This window comes from Dendrobium catenatum, unplaced genomic scaffold (assembly GCF_001605985.2).
Source record: "Dendrobium catenatum unplaced genomic scaffold, ASM160598v2 fragScaff_scaffold_1468, whole genome shotgun sequence".
Lineage (NCBI taxonomy): Eukaryota > Viridiplantae > Streptophyta > Magnoliopsida > Asparagales > Orchidaceae > Dendrobium > Dendrobium catenatum.
In genome coordinates this window covers 977,663-1,004,012 of record NW_021319930.1, presented here as the reverse complement: position 1 = coordinate 1,004,012, position 26,350 = coordinate 977,663, and the positions used below count along the sequence as shown (strand labels likewise).

General features: G+C 36.9%; 1 protein-coding gene across 1 annotated transcript in view; it reads right to left on the bottom strand.

Moving 5' to 3' along the window:
- Positions 1–403: 403 nt before the first annotated feature.
- The window catches only part of LOC110109977 (novel plant SNARE 13), a 44,366-nt gene continuing 18,419 nt past the window's right edge, over positions 404–26,350 (bottom strand). The window contains exons 2-10 of the mRNA XM_020841234.2: positions 18,718–18,810; positions 18,373–18,466; positions 18,252–18,289; positions 11,947–12,044; positions 1,933–2,012; positions 1,795–1,851; positions 1,581–1,673; positions 1,404–1,478; positions 404–840 (exon numbers count right to left, since the gene is read on the bottom strand). Coding sequence (XP_020696893.1) covers positions 724–840; positions 1,404–1,478; positions 1,581–1,673; positions 1,795–1,851; positions 1,933–2,012; positions 11,947–12,044; positions 18,252–18,289; positions 18,373–18,466; positions 18,718–18,810 — 745 coding nt within the window. The 3' untranslated portion in view covers positions 404–723. The remainder of the gene's footprint in view (positions 841–1,403; positions 1,479–1,580; positions 1,674–1,794; positions 1,852–1,932; positions 2,013–11,946; positions 12,045–18,251; positions 18,290–18,372; positions 18,467–18,717; positions 18,811–26,350) is intronic.

Here is a 26,350-nt window from a genome sequence, read left to right as displayed (position 1 = left end):
TTAAGACTCAAAAGGTAAAGACAGCTCATCTCGACTGGAGCCCTATCCATCAAGATCAAGAGACAAGAATCAGTTGAAGGTCCCCACCCCCCACTAAAGGTTGGACTCATCTGGGGTCCCGGGCATAAAGAACGCACCTCCTGACAACAGAAAAGCTCCTACAACTACAATACTGGCATTACTGCTATGAGCATTCCAATATTTTTTTTTATCAACAATCAAAAGGCCACAACCACCCAACCTCACCCAAACAGGTCGACCTAACCATAGACCAATAAAGTCTGGTCCTATATAAATCTTGACCATGAGCCACATGTGATCATACTCATCTATTACTAATACCGTCATCTAAAGGTCCAACATACTGTTGCAATATTGTCTAGATGCAGACATATGAAACACATGCAATTAAACACAGGAATTAGCTCATCATTCACAAATCAAAGCCTGTAGGTTATAATATCTTCATACATTGGTTGGTCTAAAGAATACACAAATGAAAAGACAGACAATCTTGAGAAAAATTAGTAATATATAATCCACAATGTTTCCTCGGCAGTCTTCTGAATCACCACAATGAAGATGATGGAAGCTATATTACGGAATTTAAGGAGCACAAAAAGATACTAAACTGAGAACAAATTATCACTCAACTGAATCTCTGCATGCATAAGCACCGCGGTGAGGACACTCCAGAAAACGCCTCCAGGAAAATAATCTTCTTTAGAAATATTGAAGGTTTCCTACCAAAGGAATTGTTGACAGTAGTTTCCTTGAAGTTTGAGCTGGTGGTGCGAGCCCAGGGATATCTCTAATATTCTTATTGTGTGGATTTACGATCTACACATGTAAAATGTATATGAGATTAGAACAATGATACATGCATGCGTGCATGCTTTATGGCAAACCTACAGAAAGAAGATTTCTAAAACGACCGTTAAGTGGCAGAAATTGAAAACATAGAACTTTGGAATTTAAAACAAGCTTTTTAGGACTCAGTTGAGGCCCAAGAAGGGTGTACAGAAGCTTTAAGTTCCAGTCAACAGCAAGAAATAAGGTAGGGTTACGAGAGGTGCTAGTGCATCTCAATTCTATTTAGAGCTCATTTGATTGCTTGAAGTTAAAAAACATATTTAAAAAATTGATGAAATTTGCTAAATTCAAACTCAACAAGCCATCTCAAAATTCCTTCAGAAATGATGATTTCATTTTTCGCTCACAATGAGTGAAAACAAAATCAATATTTTCCATTTGCAAGCAACCAAATGAGCCCTCACACAACGTATTTGACTCTAATCCACTGCTCGAGTTGCTAAAACATAGAATAGTATACATGCATTAAAATGAAAAATTTTAACTTAAGAGTCTACGACTTTAAGTAAAATATGAAATAAAGACAGTACCTTCACAATAATGATTGCAATTACACCACAAACAACTAAGAACAAGAAAAACATGATGCATTTATCAGTTGCAACCTGCAAGAAAAAAATTAAAAGTCAGGACATCAAAGAAAAACCAGGAGAGAACATGATTAAAAATAAAAAATGAATATTGGAGTTCAGAGGCCATGGAACGACCTGCCTGCCAATCTCTTTCACAAGTTGAGTTGCCTTCTTTATAGTAAACTGGACTGTGTCAAGATCATTCACAATGCGGCCCATTTGCTCAGTCTACATCATAAAGAAGCATGGCCAAGAAATGACAAGGGGACCAAGAGAGCTCCTCAATTATATACACCACCAGATCCATCCGTTACCTCAGAAAAATAGATGCTTTTTAAAGCCTACTTACTTGGCCCTTCAAATTTGCTGCTGTCTGTGTTCCCACTTCGATTGTTTGTTCCACAACCTACCAACAAAATCTTTCAATTTAGAAAAGCATGGTAAAGCGAACTATTAGCAAAAAAGATCTTTGGAGCACATAAAGTACCACTTTTGACCGCTCAATCGCCTGATCAGTTTCTTCCATCCTCTTCGTGCCAGCAGTTATTAGCTCTTGATTTGACATAGCTGCATACGAAGCAGTCTCCACAATTTATTTGAGCAAAAATATTAAATAAGCAATTGAAACCAGATCAGGTTAAAAACTTCTGACTATGGATACAAATTCTCAACGTCAGATCTGTAGTTTTCCATCTAAAATATTTGACAAAAGTTACAAGAGTTTTAAACAAACATAGCGAAAAAAAAAATCAGTATTAAATATGGGAAAATAAAACTTTTTAAAATGACATGACACTGGATAGCCCTCAGCAGATGAGCTGAGCTTATATGTAAAACATTTGCCTAGCTTTAGTCCATAAGATGCCACTTGGACAACCAGGCTGATTTAACACAAGCTGTATGTACTAGAGCTAAAAATTAAACCTTAAATATCAGATAGGTCAGCGCAAGTAATGCTTGCGTAATGCAAGAAGCTGCTCCCGTATTTGGTTCTCCATACAAAGAAGCTCCTCTAAAACTGTGGAGCTAAAGACATATTTGAGATGTTAGGCTACTTTTTTGAGAGGATATAATGGACAATGTGTAAGCACTAAGATTTAGCCAAATGTTTTGATCAAGTGATTTACCCAAGTACGAGCGGTATATAACCAAATGTTTAGTAAAAAAAGAATCCATCTTACTATATGAGCAGTTACCCCACACGTTATGGTTTAATTCTAAAAGGTTGAATTGGCATCTACCGTGTGATGGACCCAGCTTAGATCTATGGTAATAAACTCACCAAGATGATCTATCACATAGTTGGCCCGGCGCGGCACACCTACAGCGCCATGTTCATGGCGAGGCGCATGTGTTTAAAATAGCGCGTGCTATTTGCGCCACATGTGAGCCATGGCGCATTGCGCACAACGAAAATAATGCGCCAAATTGTTTTTAAATTTCAGTATACTATGAATATTTTTTATATTTAAAAATATATCTATATTTTAAGATAAACGACTATTCGTTGCCCTAATTTCACGAAAGATTTTCTGTTTGCTGCTTCAGCCGAACACATCCCGCAGTCCCTAAGTCGAAATCGTTGAATCTGTCCCGAAGTGGAAGGCTTTCTGTTTTCTATTTGCTGCATTCGCTGCTTCTGCCGAATTTGTCCCGAAGTTAAAGTCGTTGTTTCCGCCGAATCGTCCCGCAGAGCAGTGCTTCCGCCAAATCCGCCCTCGCCTTCGTCTGTTCCAATAAAAAATCTAACAAGTTGACTCCGATTTGCAACCTCTGTCTATTCCGCACAGCTCTGTTGTTTTGCACGACTATTTCTTACAAGAATTTACAACTTAACAGGTATACTCGGTACCGCTAGGTACATGCTTGATACCGCTAAGTAAATGTTCAATACTGCTATGTATATGCTGGATACCGCTCGTACCGCTATGTACATGCCCGGTACCGCTAGGTACATGCTCGGTACCGCTAGGTACACGCTCGGTACCAACCATTAAAAAAGCGGACGAGGCATCCGCATTGAGTCGTGCCTCAAGTCGAGGAGGAAGTCATGCGTATCGGGGCTTAAGCCTCTAACCATCCAACGAAGCCAACAATTTTTTCGCACGAGGCGTACACATCAGAGCGTAACGCCTCGAGACAGTACGAGGCACCGCCTTGAAATTTTTTCTTTGGTATATATGTAAATACGACGCAGCCGATTCGTGTTCGCGTATTCGCGTATAGGATTAGGGCTTCCTGTGAGAATTGAAAGGAAAACTGGAGGCGAAGCCGTGAGGGAAAGAGGCGAAGCCGTGAGGGAAGGAGACGAAGCCGGAAGGAGACGACGCAGGAAACGAAGCCGAAAGCAATAACGGTTTCGAAAGCAGGAAACGAAGCCGAAGTTGTAAGTGCAGGAAACGTTCAGGCCTCGGTTAGGTCGGAAGAGCAGATGAGCGGTGTTGTGGGCCTTGACTTTGACGTGCAGTAACGAAAGCTTGAATAACTTCTGATTCGGCTTTCTTTCATTCGTCCGCTCAGTACATGCTCAGTACCAAGCATATACATGCTCGGTACCGCTCCGTTCATGCTCGATACCGAGCTAGTACTGCTCGGTACCGAGCGGTACATGCTCGGTACCGCTCAGTATTGAGCATATACAACAAGCAGAATTTTAAAATTACTCTTATAATAAAATTTTGTTCCTGGGGAGGTGCCCCCAGAAACCCCCGCAGGGGCGCTGCCCCTTGACCCGTAGGTCGAACCCCACCAAGAGGCAGCGCCCCTTGGACCCCCGGCATACCGGTATATTGTTATATTCATGTTGTCTTATTATTGGTAGTACAAATAATTATTAAAATCTGTCCTATTTGATGTTGATTATTTATTTCTATAAATTATTAACATGACTAGTGGCACAAGAAGGAAAGATCCTGCGTGAAAATATGAAACTCAAGTTGAAGTGTTAGGCGAAGGTGCGAAGAAGGGATATGTTTATATGAAATGTAATTTCTGTGAGAAACGTATAATTGGTGGCGTCAAGAAGTTGAAGGATCATCTAGCCTGCACTCATGTCAATATGGGACCATGTGCAAAAGTATCTGATGAGGTGAAAAAAGAATGTACAGATTATTTAAAGAAATTTGCCACCACAAAGAAAGTCACACAAAGAAATATGGAAGAGATGATAGGAAACTCTTCTTACTATGAATCACAGCATGAAGGTTCCAGTAGTGGAAGCCATCTAGTTTCTTCTAACCGAGGCACTCGGGATCCTATGGATAGATTTATGATAAATATTGATGATGAGGATAACATAAATACTCAGGATCTTTAGCCTCCTACAGCTACAAAAGAACTCAGGAACAGATTTTGTTTGGATATCGCCTGATTTATCTATGAAAATGAGATTCTATTTAATGTTGTTAGGAGTCCGTCATGGATCAATATGTTACGATCCGTTGGAAGCTATGGAAGATGACTACAACTTCCAAGCATGTATGAGCTGAGGACTTGGATGTTGAATGAGGAGGTTAAAACAACTTCAAAAATGGTGGATGATATTAAGAAGACTTGGATTGAGACATGAGTGACAATAATGTCAGATGGTTGGTCAGATATTCGACACAGAAATATCATTAATTTATTGGTCAACAATCCATATGGAACATTTTTTCTCAAATCAGTAGATGCTTCAAGCTTTGTAAAGGATGCACAATTATTATTTGAAATATTGGATGAAGTTGTGGAGGAAGTGGGAGATGCCTTAATAGTACAGGTTGTTATTGATAATGCAACTGCATACAAAGCTGCAGGAAGAATGTTAATGGAGAAGAGGCCTCACCTTTATTGGACTCCTTGTGTTGCACATTGTATTGACTTAATGCTTGAGAGGTTGGGACAGTTGCCTCAACATAAATCAGCCATATTTAAGGCCAAATACATTAGTAAGTTTATATACAATCATTCTTGGGTACTCAGCTTGATGAGAAAATTCACTGACAAGAAAATTATTAGACCTGGTGTTACAAGATTTGCTATTGCATATTTAACATTGCAAAGATTCAAGGAGTTAAGACAACCTTTGGAAGCAATGTTTGCTTTTGAAGAGTGGAATAAAAGTTTATGGGCCAAAAAACAAGAAGGAAAACAAGTTAAAAAGATTGTTATGAAAGACGATTCATTTTGGCGCAGTAAAAATTATGCTTTGAAGAGAACATGACCATTAGTAAAGGTGCTTAGAATGGTTGATGGTGAGAGGGCCCCGGCTATGAGATTTATTTATGAAGCAATGAATAGGGCTAAAGAAGACATTGCAAAAGAATTGGGAGGTCAAGAAAGTGCCTACAAAGAAATATGGGATATTATAGATAAAAAGTGGGATCGACAATTACACCAACACTTACATGCTGCTGCGTACTATTTAAACCCCCAATTTCATTATGATAAGAATTTTCATGTTGACGAAGAGGTGAAAAATGATTTGTATGCATATATGGACAAACTCATTTCTGAAGAAGACTATCTCAAAGTGAATGATCAATTTGAGAATTTTCATATGAAGAAGGGAATATTTGGATATAGAGCAGCACAAGTATGCTACAAAACACGATCTCCTGGTATGTTTATAGTTTGTGTATTTATAATTGCATGCGAGCATAATTGGAGTATCCTTAATCAAATTCATACAAAGAGAAGAAATTGATTGGCGGCAGATCGAATGAACAAACTAATTTATGTTATGTTTAACCAAAAACTGAAAGATAGACATCTCAAATTGTAGAATCAAGGAAATATTGAGAATGAAATTGACCATTTGCTCGTTGATGAGTTACAATCTGATGATGAATGGGTTACTCCTAAAAATGTTGATGTTTCTGAAGTTGAAGCAGAAGGAGAAACTCATATCAATGAAGAAGACAATGAAGCAACTATTCAAGTATATAAAAAAAAGAAACAAAGTAAGATTGGAGCTTCAAAAAAATTTAAAGATATTCTTAAATATAATGAATTATTTTATATGTTAATATTATTTCATTTTAGAGCTAATGAAATATTAACTGATATAAGAGATAATAAAAAAAATATTATAAATGAAGAAGAGTTTGAGGATGATTTTGATATTAATTATGAAGATTCTTTTGAAGACAATCAAAGTGATGATGAGTCTATTTGGATCTTGATCCTACGGGGATGTTTTATTTTTAAGTGAGTTTATTTTAAATCTTGTATTCCAGTAATATTATCTTAAAATCAATCTTCAAATTCATAGTTGACATAATATTTTGTTATTTTTTATCATTATTTATAATTTTAAATTAATTTATTTTAATCGTTTTGAGGCTTATGCCTCGATCCACCTCGAGGCTTATGCCTCGCCTCGATTCTCGATTTCGTCTTTTAAAATCTTGCTCAATACCGCTCCGTACCGCTATGTAAATGCTCGGTACCCCTCGGTACCTGCTCCGTACCGCTCGGTACATGCTTGGTACCGCTCGGTACAACTAGGTACACACTCGATACCGCTCGGTATCTTTCCATACAAATGAAATTCAAAATTACTCTTACAAATAAATTTTGTTCCGGGGCACTGCCCCCGGAAACCCCCGTAAGGGCGCTGCCCCCGAAAACCCCCGCAAGGGCGCTGCCCCTTAACCCTGCCAGGGGGCAGCGCCCCATTGGACCCCCGACAGCCCGCATATTATGTTTCTTGAACAATATTATATTTTTTAATATAAATTTGTTTGCTTTTAGGTGATCATAAAATGTCAGATTAAGTTCAATCTTTAAAAAAAGATCCAGCATGAAAATATGTTATACTAACAAATGAATCTGACAACAACAGTGTGACATGCATTTTTTGTGGTAAAATAACAAAAGGAGGAATTACACGCCACAAACAACACCTCGTTGGGGGTTTTAGGAATGCAATGCCTTACTCTAACTGTCCCGACCACGTGAAATCTGAAATTAAGGCATCTATATTGAAAAAAAAAAAATTAAATGAATAGTTTAATGACATATCAAATGTCAACCTTGCTGAAGGAGGAGAAGACTTTGATGTGATGACAGATAATATTTTAGTTGCTAAACCATCCAAAATATTACGGACAAATAAATCTAACACATCTAGTCAAGGATCGACATCTACATCTATATTGAAAACATTATGACTTAAAGGTCCATTAGATACTTTTCTTACACCAAATCCTGAGGATGTAGTAAAGCATAGAAAATGTCAGTTTAACAAAGAAATGAATGCAGCTAAAAAAGAAATGAGGGGAAGGGCTATTTAAGTATTCAGTAGATGGATGTATGATGTTGGGATTCCATTTAATGCTGTGAACTATGATAGTTTCCTTGCTATGGTGAAAGCACTTGGGCAGTTTGGACCCGGTATGAAAACTCCTAGTTATCATAAAGTACGAGTTACTTGTTTGAAGAAAGAGGTTGAACATACACATGAGCTATTGGGACGCCATCAAGAAGATTGTGTACAATATGGTTGTTCTCTAATGACAGATGGATGGACGTTGAGGAATGGGAAAAGCTTAATCAATTTTCTGATTAATTATCCAAGAGGTAGCGCATTCATAGAATAAATTGATGCTAGTTCTTTTTCCAAAAATACTGTGAAAATGTTTGAACTTTTTGCAAGTACATCGAGGTTATTGGACCACATAATGTGATCCAAGTGGTCACTGATAATGCATCCGAAAATATTCTTACAGGTTTGTCACAACTTTATTCTAAAGTTGTGTTATTCATGAAGAATTTGTATATATCTTAACTTAAATTATAATGACATAATAGAAAAATTATTGATGGACAAATATCCTTACATTTATTGGACTCCTCGTGCTGCTCACTGTTTGGATTTAATAATGGAGGACATTTTCAAAATTCAAAGGCTAAGGCGATGCTTTGAGAAAGCAGTGGTAGTACACAATTTTATATATTCTATGCCTCACTTACTTGAGTTAATGAGAAGGTGCACAAATCAAAGAGCACTTCTCAAACCCGCAAAGACTCGTTTTGCAACATCTTTCTTAACTTTACAACGTTTTCATCAACAACAACTGAATTTTAAGAAAATGTTTACTTGTGAGGAATTTATCTTGGGTCCTTATGCGAAAGAGGCTAAAGCAAAACAATCTCAACATACAATCTTACAACAATCATTTTGAAACACTACATTGTATGCCTTAAAAATAGCTGGTCCTTTATTAAAGGTTCTTAGATTAATTGATGGAGAGAAGAAGCCCCCAATGGCTTACATATATGAAGCAATTGATAGAGCAAAAGAGGCAATTGCTGCAAGCTTCAATAACAGTGATAAGTATTATCAAATTTTTAAAATGATTGATAGAAGATGAGAAGTGCAAATACACCGGCCACTATATGCAGCAGGATATTTTTTAAATCCTGAATATTTCTTCAATAACCCTGATATTGCCAAGGATAAGGAAATAGCTGATGGTCTTTACCAATATATTGGAAGATTATCTCAAGATGTATCTGAAGAAGATAAAATCAGTAATGAATTAAGTTTATACACTATGGTTGAAGGACTATTTGATATTCCTCCAGCTGTAAGACAAAGAACTAACCGATCTCCAGGTATCATTATTTACAAAAAAACTAAGACTAATTTGCTATATAATATTGAAAAAAAAATTCATTTCTTACAGCTGATTAGTGGTTGACATATAGACAAGGAGCTCCCAATTTACAAAGCTTTGCTATCAAAGTCCTAAGTCTAACATGTAGTTCATCTGGATGCGAACACAATTGAAGTATTTTTGAACATGTAAGTATTTTACAATATATGTGTTGATTTTTTATATATGTTCATAATATAGTAATGTAATAATATTTTAATTGCAGTTTCATAGCAAACGAAGAAGCAAATTGGATCATGGTCACTTACAGGATTTAGTTTATGTGAAATATAATAGAGCACTGATTCGGAGAATCAATCATCGTGATGTCATTGATCCAATTTCTTCGACTGAGATAGATGATGCAAATGAATGGCTAAAAGGAAAATTAGATGATGAGTCTGTGAAGAAAATGACTTTATTGCTGGAGATGAAGATTTAACTTGGACAAGTGTTGCTAAGGCTACTGGTGTTTATGATAAAAGCAATAATATTCGGAAAAGATCTAAAGGAAAAGAGAAGGAATCTTCAATTAGACATGACGTTGCTATTGAGAATGAGTATGAGGAGGGTGATGAAGAGGATTATAAAATAGGAGACAATGTTGATGAAGATAATGAAGCTTTTTTAACATTTGCTGATGATGATGATTCCCAATAAGAGTAGATTAAATTTTTATTTGATTTTTTTAAAAAAGATTATAATATTTGAATTATGAGATATTTGGATGTTACTTAGTCGAACTTATATATGTTATGGTTGTCTTTCTTTTTTAATAATATTTCATATTCATGCTTATTATTTTATAATTTTTATATAGTTTGCGTCATGTTCAAAATGGCGCGCGCCGCACCGTGCGCTATGCGCCATGGCTCCAAAGGGACCTTTGCGCCATGGTGCGCTATTCGCCATTAACAGGTATGATCTATCAATTGTTAGTCATATTCTTTCAATTTTTCTCCTATAAGTTCACCTCCTTAATCTTTACTTTTAGTAGCCATGGATACCACATGTGATGCCTTGACAGACTAGCCCTAGTTCCAAAGCCCTTTATTTGGTTGTATGTGATTTCTGTTTGCAGTGTAGAGACCTCACCAAGAAAATTTGTTTTGAGGTTGCCCCAATCTCCTCCACAATCCTAATTATTTGTGGATGGGTAAGATGCATGACCACACCTTTTATAACCATTCTACTAAATTACATTCATGCACGTGCTGCTCTTTATAACTTTAGCTATCACCGTGTTATATGCTTCACTAATGCTACACAAGGAACTAAATACACCAAGCCAAATGGGCTATTCTACACAGAACAGAAAGATATATTAATGCACTTAAAAAATCTCAAAGAAAACCTTTCATATCAAGTTCAAAACTTTCTAGGAGATCCAAACATTGGCTAGTGTTCAAAACAACAAAGCAAACCTATAAAAAACTTCATCCAGCCTAATGGGCGCAAAAGAATATATATATATATATATATATAATTATATATATATATGTTCATAGACAACTGAAGGACAGGGAATGCATCCCTTGGGCTCATATCCATATATTGAAGTCATCAATTAGATAAGAGCCCAATCAATGCGGTGGAGGAAAAGAAGAATACGCAGTGGGAAGGATAAGAAAGGAGAGATGGAAGAAGCCAAAGCAAGCAAGCATACATATTAAAGCCAACCTACATAAATCAGGAGAAATTAGAGAACAAAAGTCACGAAAAAAGGCTGGAGCATCTCAACCCCCCCTCGCAGACCTAGTATATATAAATATATATAATAATATTATTCATAATATATATATAGATATATATATATATATATATATATATTGTGTGTGTGTGTGTGTGTATGTGTGTTCAAAGACAATGAGGATAGGGAATGCATCCTTGGACTCATAATCCATATATTGAAGTCATCAATTAGATAGATCCAATCAAATCACAGTGGATGGAAAAGAAGAATGCACAGTGGGAAGGATAAGAAAGGAGATATGTAGGAAGCCAAAGCAAGCAAGCATACATATTAAGGACAACTTACATAAAAAAGAGAAATTAGAGAACAATAGTGCGAGAAAGAGCTAGGAGCATCCCAAAACCCCGCCCCCCCCCCTTTGTTAAAGGGCCTTGCTAGTTATACATCATTATAATGCTTTTTACCTATGTTTGATACAATTATTAAATTATTAATGCAAGTTGAGCAAGAAATTCAAGGGCAGACCTCTACATATTAAGGCCTTCATGACTTGGCAACACATTCAATGATGATTTGTATTATCCGACTTAATTTGCCAACTGCATATTTAACTATGCGTGCCTTCAAGCTAAAATCACCACATGATAGCATTCATCTTATCAAATTAATACACAAGAATTTAAGAACATTCTTTTTATAAAATAGCTGAAGTCCAACTTGATAAAAGCATAAAACAAAGCTTGGCAAAATTTAGCATATGATGACAATTTTTTTTATTGATTTATTTAATGAAACAAGCTGTGTTAGATGATTGATTATCTTAATAATAGACTTTTCGGCTCCTAAAGTCTTATTCCTTTGCTCATTTAAGATTAAGCATCTTGTAGAACACCATAATAGTTTTATTTTCTTCATTATAGGCAACAAGGCTACACCAAGGTTCAAACATTAGGAGCGGCTAAAAATTTCCTCATTTTTCAAAAGAGAGAATGAAAGAGAAGTCATTTATCCTCATATGTTTTGACCTTAGTTGGTTAAAATTCCTTACCATTTGTGCAACTGGACCTATAAAAGTTCACAAGCGATCCAAAATTTTTATACAAGAAAAGGAACGTTTCAAACATAACAGACAGACATAAACTAATAATAGAGGGATGTCGTCTCTCACTTGATGCCAGTTGAACATTCTCGTCAGTTGTAGGGTCACCGCTTCCACCGCCCAACTCAAATAGCTCTATCCTTTTGTTTCCTAGGCTACTCATATACCTGAATTGTCAGAAAAAATAAAAAGCATTATTCATTATATGTAGCTCCAAAATCGAGTCAATAATTTGATAGTGCCCTCCCCCTAATCCTTCCTCCCAAAATTCATTATGTGGATTATATACAAACATCATTTAGAAACATTTTCTGATAAATAGTTTAATGAGTTGACAAATTCTACTCATACTTAATATTTTCTTGATCAATAACTATGATATAAATTTCAAAAGGCAGTTTCATTTAGTTTGAAAGGGATCATATAAAACCAATTACCGTGAGTAAGCACATCTTACTCCAGAGCAATTATTAATCTATCAACAAAGAAACATTAAATACCAACAAATTCTGACTTCGTCTGTTCAGCACTATGAACTCAACTATCATCACAAATTATTCTCCATCCATTTATTAATTACATCAAATAAAGATGAATAGTATAAAAAATTCTGAGTCAGAAAATGTGATTGGGTTACATGCTAAGGAAAGCATCAACTTTAATAGGCTACTGAGTATCAACTACAGTACACCGCCAAACTCAGCACAGGACAAAATTTGTTCTATGGTATTGCTAGAGCTGGCCCTGGAATTAAATTCATTAGGTGTAATTTTACCAACCATCCAAAATAGTTAAGCAAAAGAGCCAGAGAAATTTGAGCAGCTTCCTCAAACCAAAATCATGACATACAAAATTAAGGTCTTCCAATAAAAGGATTTTAGTTTCATTTTCAGCCTTTGGCAAAATTTAATTTTTCATATGGTTTAAATTGTTTCGCTAGTTTAGATGTTCAGTTTAAGTTATTTTTCTCTACTAAAATTACTTTTTTTTAATTACATTAAAAAAAATTAACAAAAACCAAAATAGAAATAATTTTCAAGATAGGAGGCTATTTTATGGGCCCATAAAATCTTGGTTATGAGTCGCAATAATTATTAAAATAAGGGGCATTACCACCATATGCCTATGTCTCAAAGCCAGCTTGGTAACCACAATCTTTTAATTGTGCTTGTATTTTGGAATAATTTCAAATAAAAAGACGTATAAAAAAATTATAAATTGAAATAATTTCAAATAATAATATATCATTAATTTCTTCCATCTTTTTATAGAAAAATCTGGATGACTAATACATATACTCATTTTAGTTTATGTCCTAAATTGTGAGCAAGTAATGTAGCATGCAGTTGAAATAATAATTATTTGTACAAAAAATTCTAATAATATTAGATAATATTAATTTTTTTAGTAATTTAATTGATTATATTAAATGGATGAACAAATTATCATATTTCTACAGAGAGTGGATCTAAGTAATATGTAGACAAAAATCTATAGAAGGTAATAGATATTTTCTTATGTTATGCATCATATGCCAATTACTAGATATATGACTAAGAATTGAAGCTAGAGAAATAAATTTCATACTTATATTTAGGATCTCACATGATGCATATAAGTTCATTTGGAATATTTTCTTTTTTCTTGCATTTTCCTTTTATGTATTTGGTACATTTTTTATGCTCTGGGCCAGTCACAATGAGGATAAACCTTTTGGCTTAACTATTTTGGCCCAGTCACAATGACTGGGCCAAATTAGAAGCCTCTAATACAACATTATGATGGCTACATTATCATTTGGGAGAAAATATAGCTCATAAGATCACATGATGCAAAGGGCAGCCGAAGAAGGAGACCAAGTCAAACCTTTTCGATATTTTGGGGAGCTAAGACAATCAGGAGAGAAATTAACCAAAAATTCTTATGGAGCAGCCTTGGAACATGCAAATGAAAGTCTAGAGAGCATCAACACCCTCCAAAATAATCACATCAAAATGCCCTTGATGTTAGTTGGCCAGCTCCTCCACTCTCTATAATTCACAAAGTTGTGTTCCATTTTAAGCCAATTATGTCCCCATAACTTATAACTTCACAATGAGGATAAACATATTATGAGGAACTTGATTGAAAGAGGATTATTCTAGAGTTTTGAAAAGAAATAAAATTCACCTTCCTTGGCTACTTGGTGGTCAACCTTCTTCCTCTTTTTGACAACTAAACCCTATTTAGAGTGCAGTTTATCATTTCAACACCTAAATCACTATCATTTTCCCTTTATCCACATCCTCACATAGTCCCTAACACTATCATTCAATCCTAAGATTCCGAGAAAAAGCTTTCATCAAGCAAAGCTCTTAACAATCTTTCATTTCCAAAATCATAATCTAAGAAATCATTGCCAAACTTGACATTATACCCATTAGTTATTTGCATCCAATTCTAAAGCTTATCTACACCTTCTAACCTAACCCTAAACTACTCACTCCAACCCTCAAACCATCTCTTTTGCCTTTTTCTTAATTCTCCATCAATGGAAGAGTTCTCAAATTTCTTTGGAATCCCAAGAATTCAAGCCACAAGGTACATACCTCTCTTTACCCCTTTAACATTGATCCTTCCTCATCACTATGGAAATCATTAGGGCTCAACCTCACACTCCGTTTGTCCGAGTGCTCGTGGGCAAGGAACCTTAACATACTTTCAACCCTTGCTCGACATGCTCTAGGGTATGTGCCACATATCGCATAAGGCTCCATCAACTTTCCCCTTGTGTCCCTGACCCTCTTAGTTGGCTCTTCATTTTTGGCCTCGATGTTTGGGGTGGAAACCTTCTAATTGCCTATTAACTTTTTCTCTTCCTCTAGCATACAACCTTGCACTTTTTACTTCCTCTAATTTCAAATAAATCCATTGGTTAGGATTCCATTCTTCTTTACCCAACTATTCTTCTGGTGATCTTGCATTGCGAGGTATCCACAATGATCTTGCACCAAGGACATCAATTGTTGTATAATATCCTTCCACTTGTGCTCCTCACTCTTTTGTTTAGGCTATTGGGGGGAAGAAAGATCATCCTACCTCCTCGAATCATTTTCTTCTATTTTCAATGAAGTTTAATACCAACTCATTATAAGCTTCCATCTAACTTCAATGATAAGCATACCTCTCATTTTCTCATGAGATCTCTAAGTTGGCATCCCTTTCTCTTTCACTCTTATTGACAAATTCCTTGTTTCATCCAAAAATTAAAATTGTTATTAAATTCATATATGATTTGACATTGATTGAAGATTTCCAACAAAACATATTAATTCTCATCATTTTCTTATCAAATTATCCGTAGAAGTAACTATTCAAGACAGTTCTCAAGGAGATCATATAATGTTGATGGTTTTCTGATACAGATGCTTAAGTTTTCACGACACTTTGATTATTCTGACTAACCACCTATTACTTCAGTTTGGGTTACTTTTATAAATCATTTCAAGTGGATAGTACTACTGCAAAGCTATCATGCCATCAGTGTCTAGGGTCCTAGAAGAAATTGATGTTATTATCCCTTTGGAAAAGGAGTTTTTGATATGTTCCATTGCTTAAGGATAATGGCATAAGGCAGAATATAAAGGTATTCCTTCACATTATTCTTGCAAAAATTTTAGTCCCAATGTCATAGGATGCTTTGGGGATCACCGAAATTATGAAAATATCCCAACAATCAAGATACTAGGGAGCATTCAATTGACAAAAAATCTTTTTCCAAATAGAATAGTTGTAATTCTTACTACTTCTGACATGATTTGCACAAAAAATTATGAATCAAGCTTAGATAATATCTTGAATTTAGAGTCTTTCCTTGGATGCTAACCCAATGGAGGTGATCGGCAACACATCTTCATACGAGATTATTAATCATCATATTATATTAACTCTTGATAATCATCATGTTGCTTGGGATATTGGTAATCTAGATTCTTAGCCTTATAACTCTGATGTTCGTATTTCTAATTTAAAAACTAGCAGATAGGTTTCCAATTTATTATGCCAGAAGAGGCAAAAATAAAAAGAAAATCTATTACGTTTACCAATCTTCAAGCAAGACATTTGAAATGAGGACTTGTGGGGTTATTCTCTTCTGGCAAATGAGCATTTACTTCGTTACCAAGTGATCCTTAAGCGTATTTTATTTTTATCATTCGCAGCTAGAAATTTTATGCAATCATTTAGTGTTGTACTCTTTTCATTAACTAAATATATAACTTTTTTCTTTTAAAAAAATCCACTTTGCTATCATCAACCTCACAAAAGAGCCTTGCAAGATTCCAATAACATCTAATTTGCTATTGATTAAATGAATTATGAAGTATGATTATTGGTGTACTACTCTAATAAAATATATAGAACCATTTTTGCAGGTGTTACTATTTGGTTAAGAAGCACCGCCCAATTTTCCATCAGCAAGTCATCTACTCCAGCCCAATAATCACAATCAAAACTTGGTGAAGCGTGGGGTGTAATTTTAATCATCCAAGTCACTTAAGTGGGCAAAGAGGATGGTGACAAGGGTCCACGTAAATGGGCAAAGAGATTTAGGTGCCTTTTCGGTTGAATGGTAGGTATTCCAAAGACACCCATGAGTTCCTCCTTGCATTGGACTTAATGAAAAGGGCAAATGGATAGTTTGAGGTTTAGAGTAAAAAATATAAGGTTATGATAGAAGGAACATATGAGACTTGGAGTTGGCACAAAGAAATAATAAGCATAAGATTAAGATGGCAATTATTGCTTGGATTAGTGTTCTAGAAGAAAATGTTAGCGAGAACTTTGGTAGAGGATAAAAGTTTTTGAATTAGACATTGAGGTTGAATAATGGTGCTAAGGGATGTGGATGTGAAGAAAAGAAGGCAACAATTTAGGCATTGGAATAATAAACTACGAGCTTAATGATAACAAGTTGTCATCTCTCACTAGAGAGGAAAAAGACTAACCACAAAGAATATGACTTAAGACTTAATTTCAAAAACTTAAAAATAATCCTCATTATATTAAAACACTATAATATATCTCTACTTATAATTTAAAAAAAAACTAAAATTACCCGTAGTGGATAGATGATACCTAAAAATGGGGTATAACTCGTAGAATCATGGAGAGTATAAGAAGAGCTGGCCATCTAATATAAAGAGAATCTTAAAGTGATAATTTTTTAGGTGTTGATGCTCCCTATAACTTCTTGAATGTTTCAAGACTGCTCCCCACAAACTTTTGGTTGATTCCTCTAGTGGTTGGCTTGACCCCACCAAAAATGCTATACATTTTTGTTTCCTCCATTCGTCATCCTAGTCATTGTTTGAACTCGTGAACTATAATTTCATCCAAATGTTGCTGCATCATCCAAATGCCATGCTACAGGCCTTCTTTCGGGCCAATCATCATTGACTCAATAAAAAATAGAAGGTACTAAAAATTTGTCATAGACCTAAACATAAATATGAAATTCATTTCTCAAGCTTCAATTCTTAATCATAGGCCTAACAATTGACTTATGATGCAATGTAACATTTTTGTTATATACAAATTGGTTAAACTAAAATTGTCCTATATAGGTAAAAGAATATTTGTGTCTTGGTAGACTGGTGCATGTAAAAACATATTCAAGCCCTTGGTTTGAATCCGTTTGGAATTGGCTATATAGTACAACAAGATTTTGCTAATAGATCCTTCAAAGTTGGGACAAGAAAAATAAGGATGAAGCGGAATAAGATAAAACATTGTTGGTAGATCCTAGGGAGTTGGGATGTGGAAAATAATGATAAAACATAATAATAAAATTGTCAAACACAAAATTTAGATAATAAAAGTAGGACCATTAAGGCATTAATAAAAAAATGCTAAAAGAGTAGATCCTGTCATGGGAAAATATGAAACTGATACTAACTAGTTTATTTTGGATCAGAATGGACTATAATATATCAGAAGCGACTGATTAGGATGGATCAATTTAGACAGTTTGAAAACTATGCTTCTGACACAAAGAAAGCTCATCATCATCATTTTGCCTATTTTGGGGTCACCTAAGTTTTACTAAATATTTGAAAGGAAAAGTTCTATTTTCCTTTAGTAATAGAGTTTATTCTTAAACATTTTAAAAAATTAAGGTTTTTTTAACTAATACAAGAAATAAATTTAAAAAATGAAATAACTAAAAATAGTGGAAGGGTTATGCAAGAAATTGATAATTAAACGTAATCATCAGTAGCTTAAGAAGCATTGCTCTTAACCTTTCAGAAAATTTGACATCTACACAAATGAGAAATGTTCAGTTTCATTGTATAGGATGGAAAAAAGGAACAATGCAACAAGCATCCTTCACTTACGTCTTCCTGAGGGCCACATATGAGTTTAGCTCCTTGATCTGCACAAAATGTTGTTAAAAATGACTACATGTACAAGAGAAAAATGCAAAAGCATATGGGTATGAATAAACAGCTGGCAAACCATGGATTGCTTCCTGTCATTGAGCTGCTTATTGACCTCAGGTGGATTACTACTCTCTGCTTCCTTAATTTCACGATCAAATTCCTTTATAAGGCTGTTAAAAAAGGCCACATTTTGTTTAGGACACAAAAAGGTACATTCATACCTAAAAAAACTGCATATCTTTAAAAAACTGCAAAACATGCTGTTATGTTTAGTCTAGTTTATCGGGATACATTATGGATAAGAACGGGCACCATGATTGTATTAGGAAAAACAAGATAATCCAATCATGCGAGCACATTGTAGAACAAAGCCTGATAACTACAAATCAAGAAAATGAGCTGGAAAAACCAGAATGCATACCGCTTGCACTCCCTCATTTTCCCGGTAAGCTCCTCCAACTGCTTGCTCTGTCTATTAGGCTCCTTGATCTTATCCACTTTCTGAAACCCATTGCTGTGAACAAGCACAAAGAGAACAAAAATCAACAATCCGACCAGACCATAAACTGATATAAATCTGTAATGCAGCTGCATTGATCTTTATGGTTTTGTTTGGGACAGTTTTCTTACTGCTTTCTAAAGCAGCTTTTTTGTACAAAAATTTTCGAACTAAAAATTTTTGTACTAGAAAACTGCTTTAGAAATCAATAAGAAAGTTGTTCCAAATGAAGCCTAAAACATGAAACACCAATAAAGTTTATTGAGGACATTCTGGTTGTTAACCATAAGGACAAGCACACAAAATTAGGACTAAATGGTCCATAGTGCAAGCAATTTAATGATTTATGAAGTGAACAAAACAACGTTCATTTTTTTAGCCTTTTTTTTTTCTCAACTCCGTTACAATAGAAGAAGTGGTGTTCTTACATCTTAAAAGAGGAATATGAAAATGCATGGAAGCTTTGACTGCTTATATAATCAAAGGCACTATGCTTAGAAGCCTATCAAGCATCCACACATGTGAAGTGGAACAAATAATAGCTTCAAGTAATGTCCAACCCAGAATCCATAGCATTAGAGATGTGACATGTAAATTTGGTCAAGGATACTCTTGTGGAATTCATAAAAGACACTCATGCACCGTGTAATATGTATTTCATATTGTTATAGCTCTAGTGGACAGCCATACATTAGATGCAAGCACTCAGAATTTTGCAAGCACTCCCAAGAAAGTTGTCTTCAACACTTGCAGCGTGCTCAAAGAATTAACATTCTATAACATGCATAAGTTAGTTATAAAATTTAAATTTTATTAAACCATAGTCTGAATTTTCCATGCCTAGAGAACCTTTATTTATAATCAAAACTGACTTATATTTGGTAGCTTCATAAAATCTGACAAAAAAACATACAAATAAAAGAGTGACTTTTTACCACAACAACATCATCAAGCCTTTATTCCACTACGTGGGTCGGCTACATGAATCTTTTTTCTCCATTTTGTCCAATTAAAAGCCATATTCTCGTTTAAATCTAATAAAGGAAGATCATTTCTAATATTTTCTAACCAACTCTTTTTAGGTCTGCCTCTACCTTTCTTAACATAAGTCAAATCTAATATATCTACTTTCCTAACCGAGTCATCGAAAGGCTGCCGTTTTATGTGACCAAACCATCTAAGGCGATTCTCTCTAATTTTATCTTCTACTGGAGCTACTCCAACCTTTTCACGTATATGCTCATTTCGTATCCTATCTCTAAGCTAAGGTTGACCTCCATAATTCAAGTTTACCTTCAACTCCATCTCTAGTCTTATCAACAAGAATAATATCATCAGCAAAAAGTATACACCAAGATACATCCTCTTGCAAATGTCTAGTGAGAACATCCATGACTAAAGCAAGATATGGGCTTAAAGCTGATCCTTGATGTAACCCAACCGAAATAAGGAAATACTTGGTCAAACTACCTTGCATTTGAACCTATGATGCACAAAAACGAACACGACGACACGGACACGTGACAAGTCAATTATTAAAAATACAGGACACAGACACGGGTTGGACACGGCATATAGTTTTTATATTTTAAAAAATATTGTATGAAAATTAAGTATAATTTTAAAAATAATTTAGAAAAAATAAGCCATTTAATTAGAATTTATGTTTAAAATGATTAATATTAGGATGTCGAGAGTCGGGTGTCATGTCGTTTATCAGTCATTAAGAGAGAAGATAAAAATACCTTCACTGCCAAAGAGAAATGAAAAAGAGAATATTCAATGAATGGGGTATTAAGTGCGAGTGATTGATTTGGTGTTATGGATAGAAAATAAGAAATTTAGTTTTTATATTTTAAATAAATAAAAATTTTAAATACAAGAAATTATATTTAAAAAAAATCGTAAAGTTTTTAAGATACGCGTGTCGGACATGCTTTTCCAATTTGTATATAATATTTTTTAGTCGGACACATTTTCGGCGTGTCCGACACGTGTCGAAAGAGTGTCGGACGCGTGACGTTTTGGGTACGTGTCGGACACTGCACGCCTCATTCAAGAGAAGTGTCGGTGCATCATAGGTTTGAACACAAGTAATAGCTCATGCATACATATCTTTAATGATTTGAATATAAGCGTTATTAACTCCTTTCTTTCCAAGAACTCTCCATAGCACTTCTCTTAGAACTTTATCATATGCTTTTTCAAAATCAATAAATATCATATATAGATCCTCCTTATTTTCTCTATATTTCTCCATCAAACCTCTTAATAAATGTATGGCTTACATAGTCGACCTACCCGGCATGAATCCAATTTGATTTTTAGAAACATTAGTATTACGCCGCAGCCTATGCTCCATAACTCGCTATAGTCAATCGTATTGTCACATTTTTCATGAAAAAGTTTAGCAAAATATCTCATCCATCTTTATTGAATATCATCTTCTAAGAAAAGTATATTTTGATTTTCATCCTTAATACACTTCACTTAAACTAAATCCTTACTACTCTTATCTCTTTGTTTGACTAACTTATACATATATTTTTCTCCCTCCTTAGTATTTAATCTATTATATAAATCACTAAAAGCTAAGATCTTTGCATCGCAAATTGCTTTCTTAGATTTCTTATGTGCCTCTTTATATCTTTCTCAATTATCAGAGTTTTTAAAAATTAAACTAATTTTTATAACAAATTTTTTTATTTTAATCTTATCTTGTACATTTGGATTCCACCACCAACTATTTTTACTATTAGGAGCTTTTTCTTTCAAAACTCCAAGCACATCTTTTACAATATTTTTAATATAACTAGCTACTTTTTCCAACATAACATTAGTATCCTCATGCACAAACAAAATCTTATGATCTAAAATCTTACTCTTAAAAATTTTTTTGTTGATATTCTTTAAATGCCCCCATCTAATTCTAGAATATCATTTCACTTTATTTTTTATTTTCTGTCTCTTTATTTTAAAGTCCAAAACTAATAATCGATGTTGAGTACATAAATTTTCACTCGGAATAACTTTACAAGCTTTGCAATCTAAATGATCTAACTTTCTTATAAGAAAATAGTCAATCTGAGTGTTACTATATCCATTTTTATAAGTGATGAGATGCTCATTCTTTTTCTTAAATAATGTATTAGCAATTAAAAAATCATAAGCTGAACAAAAATCTAATATGATCTTGCCACCTTCATTTGTCGTGACTTTTTACCCATTAAAAAAAACTCCCAGACCAAAACATCAGTTATTCAATATTTGCTATGACGCCAAGCTAAGGTAACAAAGAAACAGAAAATCGAGTACATCCATACTAGTAAAGCAGTAGAAGGAAATCAATCAAAAATCTGATTCCAGCTACACTTGGAAAGCCATGTAAGGAAACTAACATCTTATTAGATTCTAACTACAATAGGAAAGTCATGAAGAGATGTAAAAGATTGGATCCAATCACCCCTACAATGTCAAACAGGTGGAACCAACCTTAATTTTTAGGGGGTGCAATCTTAAAGGTAAAAGCGCAGAAAATTTTTTTCATATATATATCATTTTAGTGACTAGTGATTATTTGTACTTAAATATATAATACATTTTAAAAATATCATCAACATCTTGTATAATGACAATTATTCTTAAATCAAAATTAGATAACACCTTGTTAGGCCGGCACCTGAGCCGGCTGGACCGGTCCAACCTGGACCGATCCTGGTCTACACCAGGCGGAAGCTAGGCGAACAGGGAGGGGGGCGGAAAAGCTGAGGGGCCCACTTGGAGTCAATTTCCAATTGTGGGAGGGAAAATTTGAATTAAAAGGGGTATTTAGGTCTTTTGTAATACTCCTTTCATGTTTAATTAGGGAGATGAGGGGGGAATTAGGGTTATCTGGAATTTGAATCTTATTTGGAGATCTAGGTTTTGGTTCTACTTGCGCTCCAAAAGGGCAAGGCCCTATTCCCTAGAAGAGTGAAAGGAGAAGAGCGGGGTGACCAGATCTGCTGGAAGCTTCAAAAAATTGACTGAGGAGGAGATGCAGGAGAAGAGGGCCAAGGGCCTTTGTTTCAGATGTGAGGAGAAGTTTGTTCCAGGGCACAGGTGCAAGGATCGCGCCCTTTGGGCTCTCACCGCTCTATTATAGACGAGGCCGCCTGAAAGGGGTGATGATTCTGATGAGGAGCAGAGTGATCCCCAGTTGGAGGTAGCCGAGGTCTCCCTCAATTCTGTGATGGGATTTACTCCTAGCCATACGATGAAGGTGAAGGTGAAGATCCTTGGAAGGGAGGTGGTGGTTCTGATTGACAGTGGGGCAACCCACAATTTCATATCCACCAGGTGACGGAGGAGCTTGGGATGGAGTCTACTGAGACAGGAGTTATGGGGTGATGATGGGGCAGGGAAGATTGAGTCCAGCACCGGGATCTGCAAAGGGGTGGAGATGGAGCAACAGGAGATCAGGGTGTAGAGGACTTCCTACCCGTGAAGTTGGGTAGCACATATGTCATTTGGGCATGAAGTGGCTACAGACCTTAGTGAAACCAAAGGTGAACCGGGGACCATGGTGAATGGGCTGATTGTAGAGGGGAAGAGGGTGAAGCTGAAAGGGAACCAGGATGTCCAGACTGGAGTGTCACTCCGATCAATGGTGAAAATCATCCATGAGGAAGAGGAGGATTCCTTGTGGAGTTGGCAGAGCCTGGAGGAGCAGGAGGGGGGAGGAAAAGCCCATTCCCGCGTTGGTTCAGCCTCTTATGCAGGAATTTGAGGATGTGTTCCAACCTCCGGTGGGACTACCACTAGACAGAGAGCAGGAGCACCATATTATCTTGAAAGAGGGAGTATCCCCTATCAGTGTGAGGCCTTAAAGATACCCTCAGGTGCAGAAAGATGAGAATGAGAAGTTGGTGGAGAAATGCTAGAAGGAGGGATCATCCAGCCCAGTGTGAGTCCCTTCTCTAGTCCAGTTCTGCTTGTGAAAGAGAAGGATAGGAGTTGGAGGTTCGTGTGATTATAGAGGCTCTCAAACAAGGAGACTGTGCCTGATAAGTTTCCTACCCTGTGATTGACGAGTTGATGGATGAGCTACATGGAGCAGCCTTGTTCACCAAGGTCGATCTGAAGTCAGGCTACCACCAGATAGATGAGGAAGGAAGATGTGCAGAAAGACGGCCTTCAGGACTCATGAGGGCCACTACGAGTTTCTGGTGATGCCTTTTGGCCTCACCAATCGCGCCTGCACATTCCCGCGCCTTGATGAACTGGATCTTCAAGCCAACACCTCCGCGGTTTGTGTTGGTATTTTTTGATGGCATTCTAATCTATAGGCAGGACTGAGGAGGAACACCTAGAGCACCTGAGAGTGGTGTTGGTGTGCTGAGGGAGCATCAGCTGAGGCCAACTTCAAGAAGTGTGACTTCGCCCAGGCACGGGTGGAGTACCTAGGGCACTGATATCCCAGGAGGGATTTTCTGCAGATCAGTCCAAAGATAGAGGCGATGCTGGCATGGCCTCAACCCAAGACCTTGAGGGGCTCAGAGGATTCTTGGACTGACATGCTACTACAGGAGGTTCTTGAGGGGATACAGCACCATAGCGTGGCCACTGACAAGAGCAGTTGAAGAAGGACAATTCTTATGGGGGAAGCAGCTTCAGAGGCTTTTGAGAAGCTGAAAGGCCATGACAACGGCAAGTGCTTGCTCTGCCAGACTTCAATCAGGTGTTTGTGGAGACAGATGCTTCAGGCTATGGATTGGGGCAGTGTTGAGCAGAACCACAGGCCCATAGCTTCTTCAGTCAAGTATTGTCGTCCCGGCAAGGCTGAAGTCTGTCTACGAGAGAGAGCTGATGGCTATTGTACTGGCCATCCAGAAGGGGAACCTAACTTATTGGGCAGACACTTATTGTCAGACTGGTCAGAGGAGCCTAAAGTACTGTTAGAGCAGAGGATGGTACAAAGGGAGCATCAGAGTGGTTGTCCAAGCTGCTGGGATATGATTTTGAGATCCACTATCGGCCGGGACTAGAGAATAAGGCAGCGGATGCATTATCACACTGTATGGGGGAGCTCCCAGGGGATTGCTGTATCAGTACCAGTACTGATAGATTGGGGAGCATCAAGGAGGAGAGCATTCAGAATGAGGAGCTAAGGAAAATCAAAGAAGATGTGTTATCAGATGGGAACAGCCCCCAGGCTACTCAGTTGTGGAGAAAGACTGTACTATCAGGGAAGGAGTGTGATTCAATGTCTTTCCATCCACATTCCCCAGCTGCTACAAGGAGTTTCATGGGAGTGCCATAGGAGGCATTCAGGAGTGCAAAAAACTTTATAGCCAGTTAGCTGCTGAATTGTACTGGAAGGGGATGAGGAAAGATGTAAGGAGATGGTGGCGAAAGTGTGAATATTTGCCAGCGGAGCAAGTACCTGACGAATGGCACCAGGGGATACTACAGCCTCTGGCCCTACCAGAGAAGGTTTGGGAGGAGATTACTATGGATTTCATTGATGGGCTCCCAAAATCAGAAGGCTAACACAGTTATACTTGAGTGGTCGACAGGCTGAGCAAATATGCTCATTTCATTCCCTTGAGACACCCGTACACAGCGGGTCTGTAGCAGCAGCATTGTGAGGGAGATAGTCCGCCTGCATGGGGTACCAAGTCCATTATTTCTGATAGGGACAAGGTGTTCCTGAGCCATTTTTGGAGGGAGCTATTTAGGATGCAGGGAACAGTACTGAAGAGGAGCACAGCCTACTATCCATAGACTGATGGGAGACGAGGTGGTGAATAGGAGCTTGGAGACATACTTGAGGTTTTTGTGTCTGAAACACCAAAGCAGTGGGCCAAATGGCTAGCTTGAGCAAATACTGTACAATACCTCTTTCACTCGGCTACCAAGATGACACTTTTAAGGTGTTAATGGGACGACACCCCACATTTGGTACCTACAGCCATAGTAGTACTCCAGTATCTGCAGTGGATCAGCATTTGAAGGAAAGAGATCAGGTGTTGGAAGAGCTCAAGAGGCATTTACTTAGAGCCCAGCAACTTATGAAGAAGCAGGCGGACGGCAAAAGGAGAGATATACAGTTTGCAGTTGGGGACAAGGTCTATTGAAGCTCCGACCATACCGGCAGAGGACTGTGTCCCAAGGAGAAATGAGAAGCTTGCAGAAGGTATTTTGGCCCTTTTGAAGTGGGGAGAAATTGGAGAGGTGGCCTATAGATTGAGGCTTTCTCCAACAGCCAGAATACACCCCGTTTTTCATGTCTCACATTGAAGAGAGTGGGTGGGGAGCATGCAGTGAGCCCAGAGCTGCCACAGCACATTGAGGGAGGACATGGAAGTGACATTGGAGCCTCTAGCGGTAGAAGGTGTGCATCAATGAGAAGGGGGAAAAGGAGGTGAAGATTGGGTGAGCGGCCCTCCAGACTATGAGGCCACTTGGAGCCAGGAGAGGATTGCAGAGCAGTTTCCTGCTTTCCACCTTGAGGACAAGGTGGTACTTGTGGAGGGGGGTAATGTTAGGCCCGGCACCTGAGCCGGTTGGACGC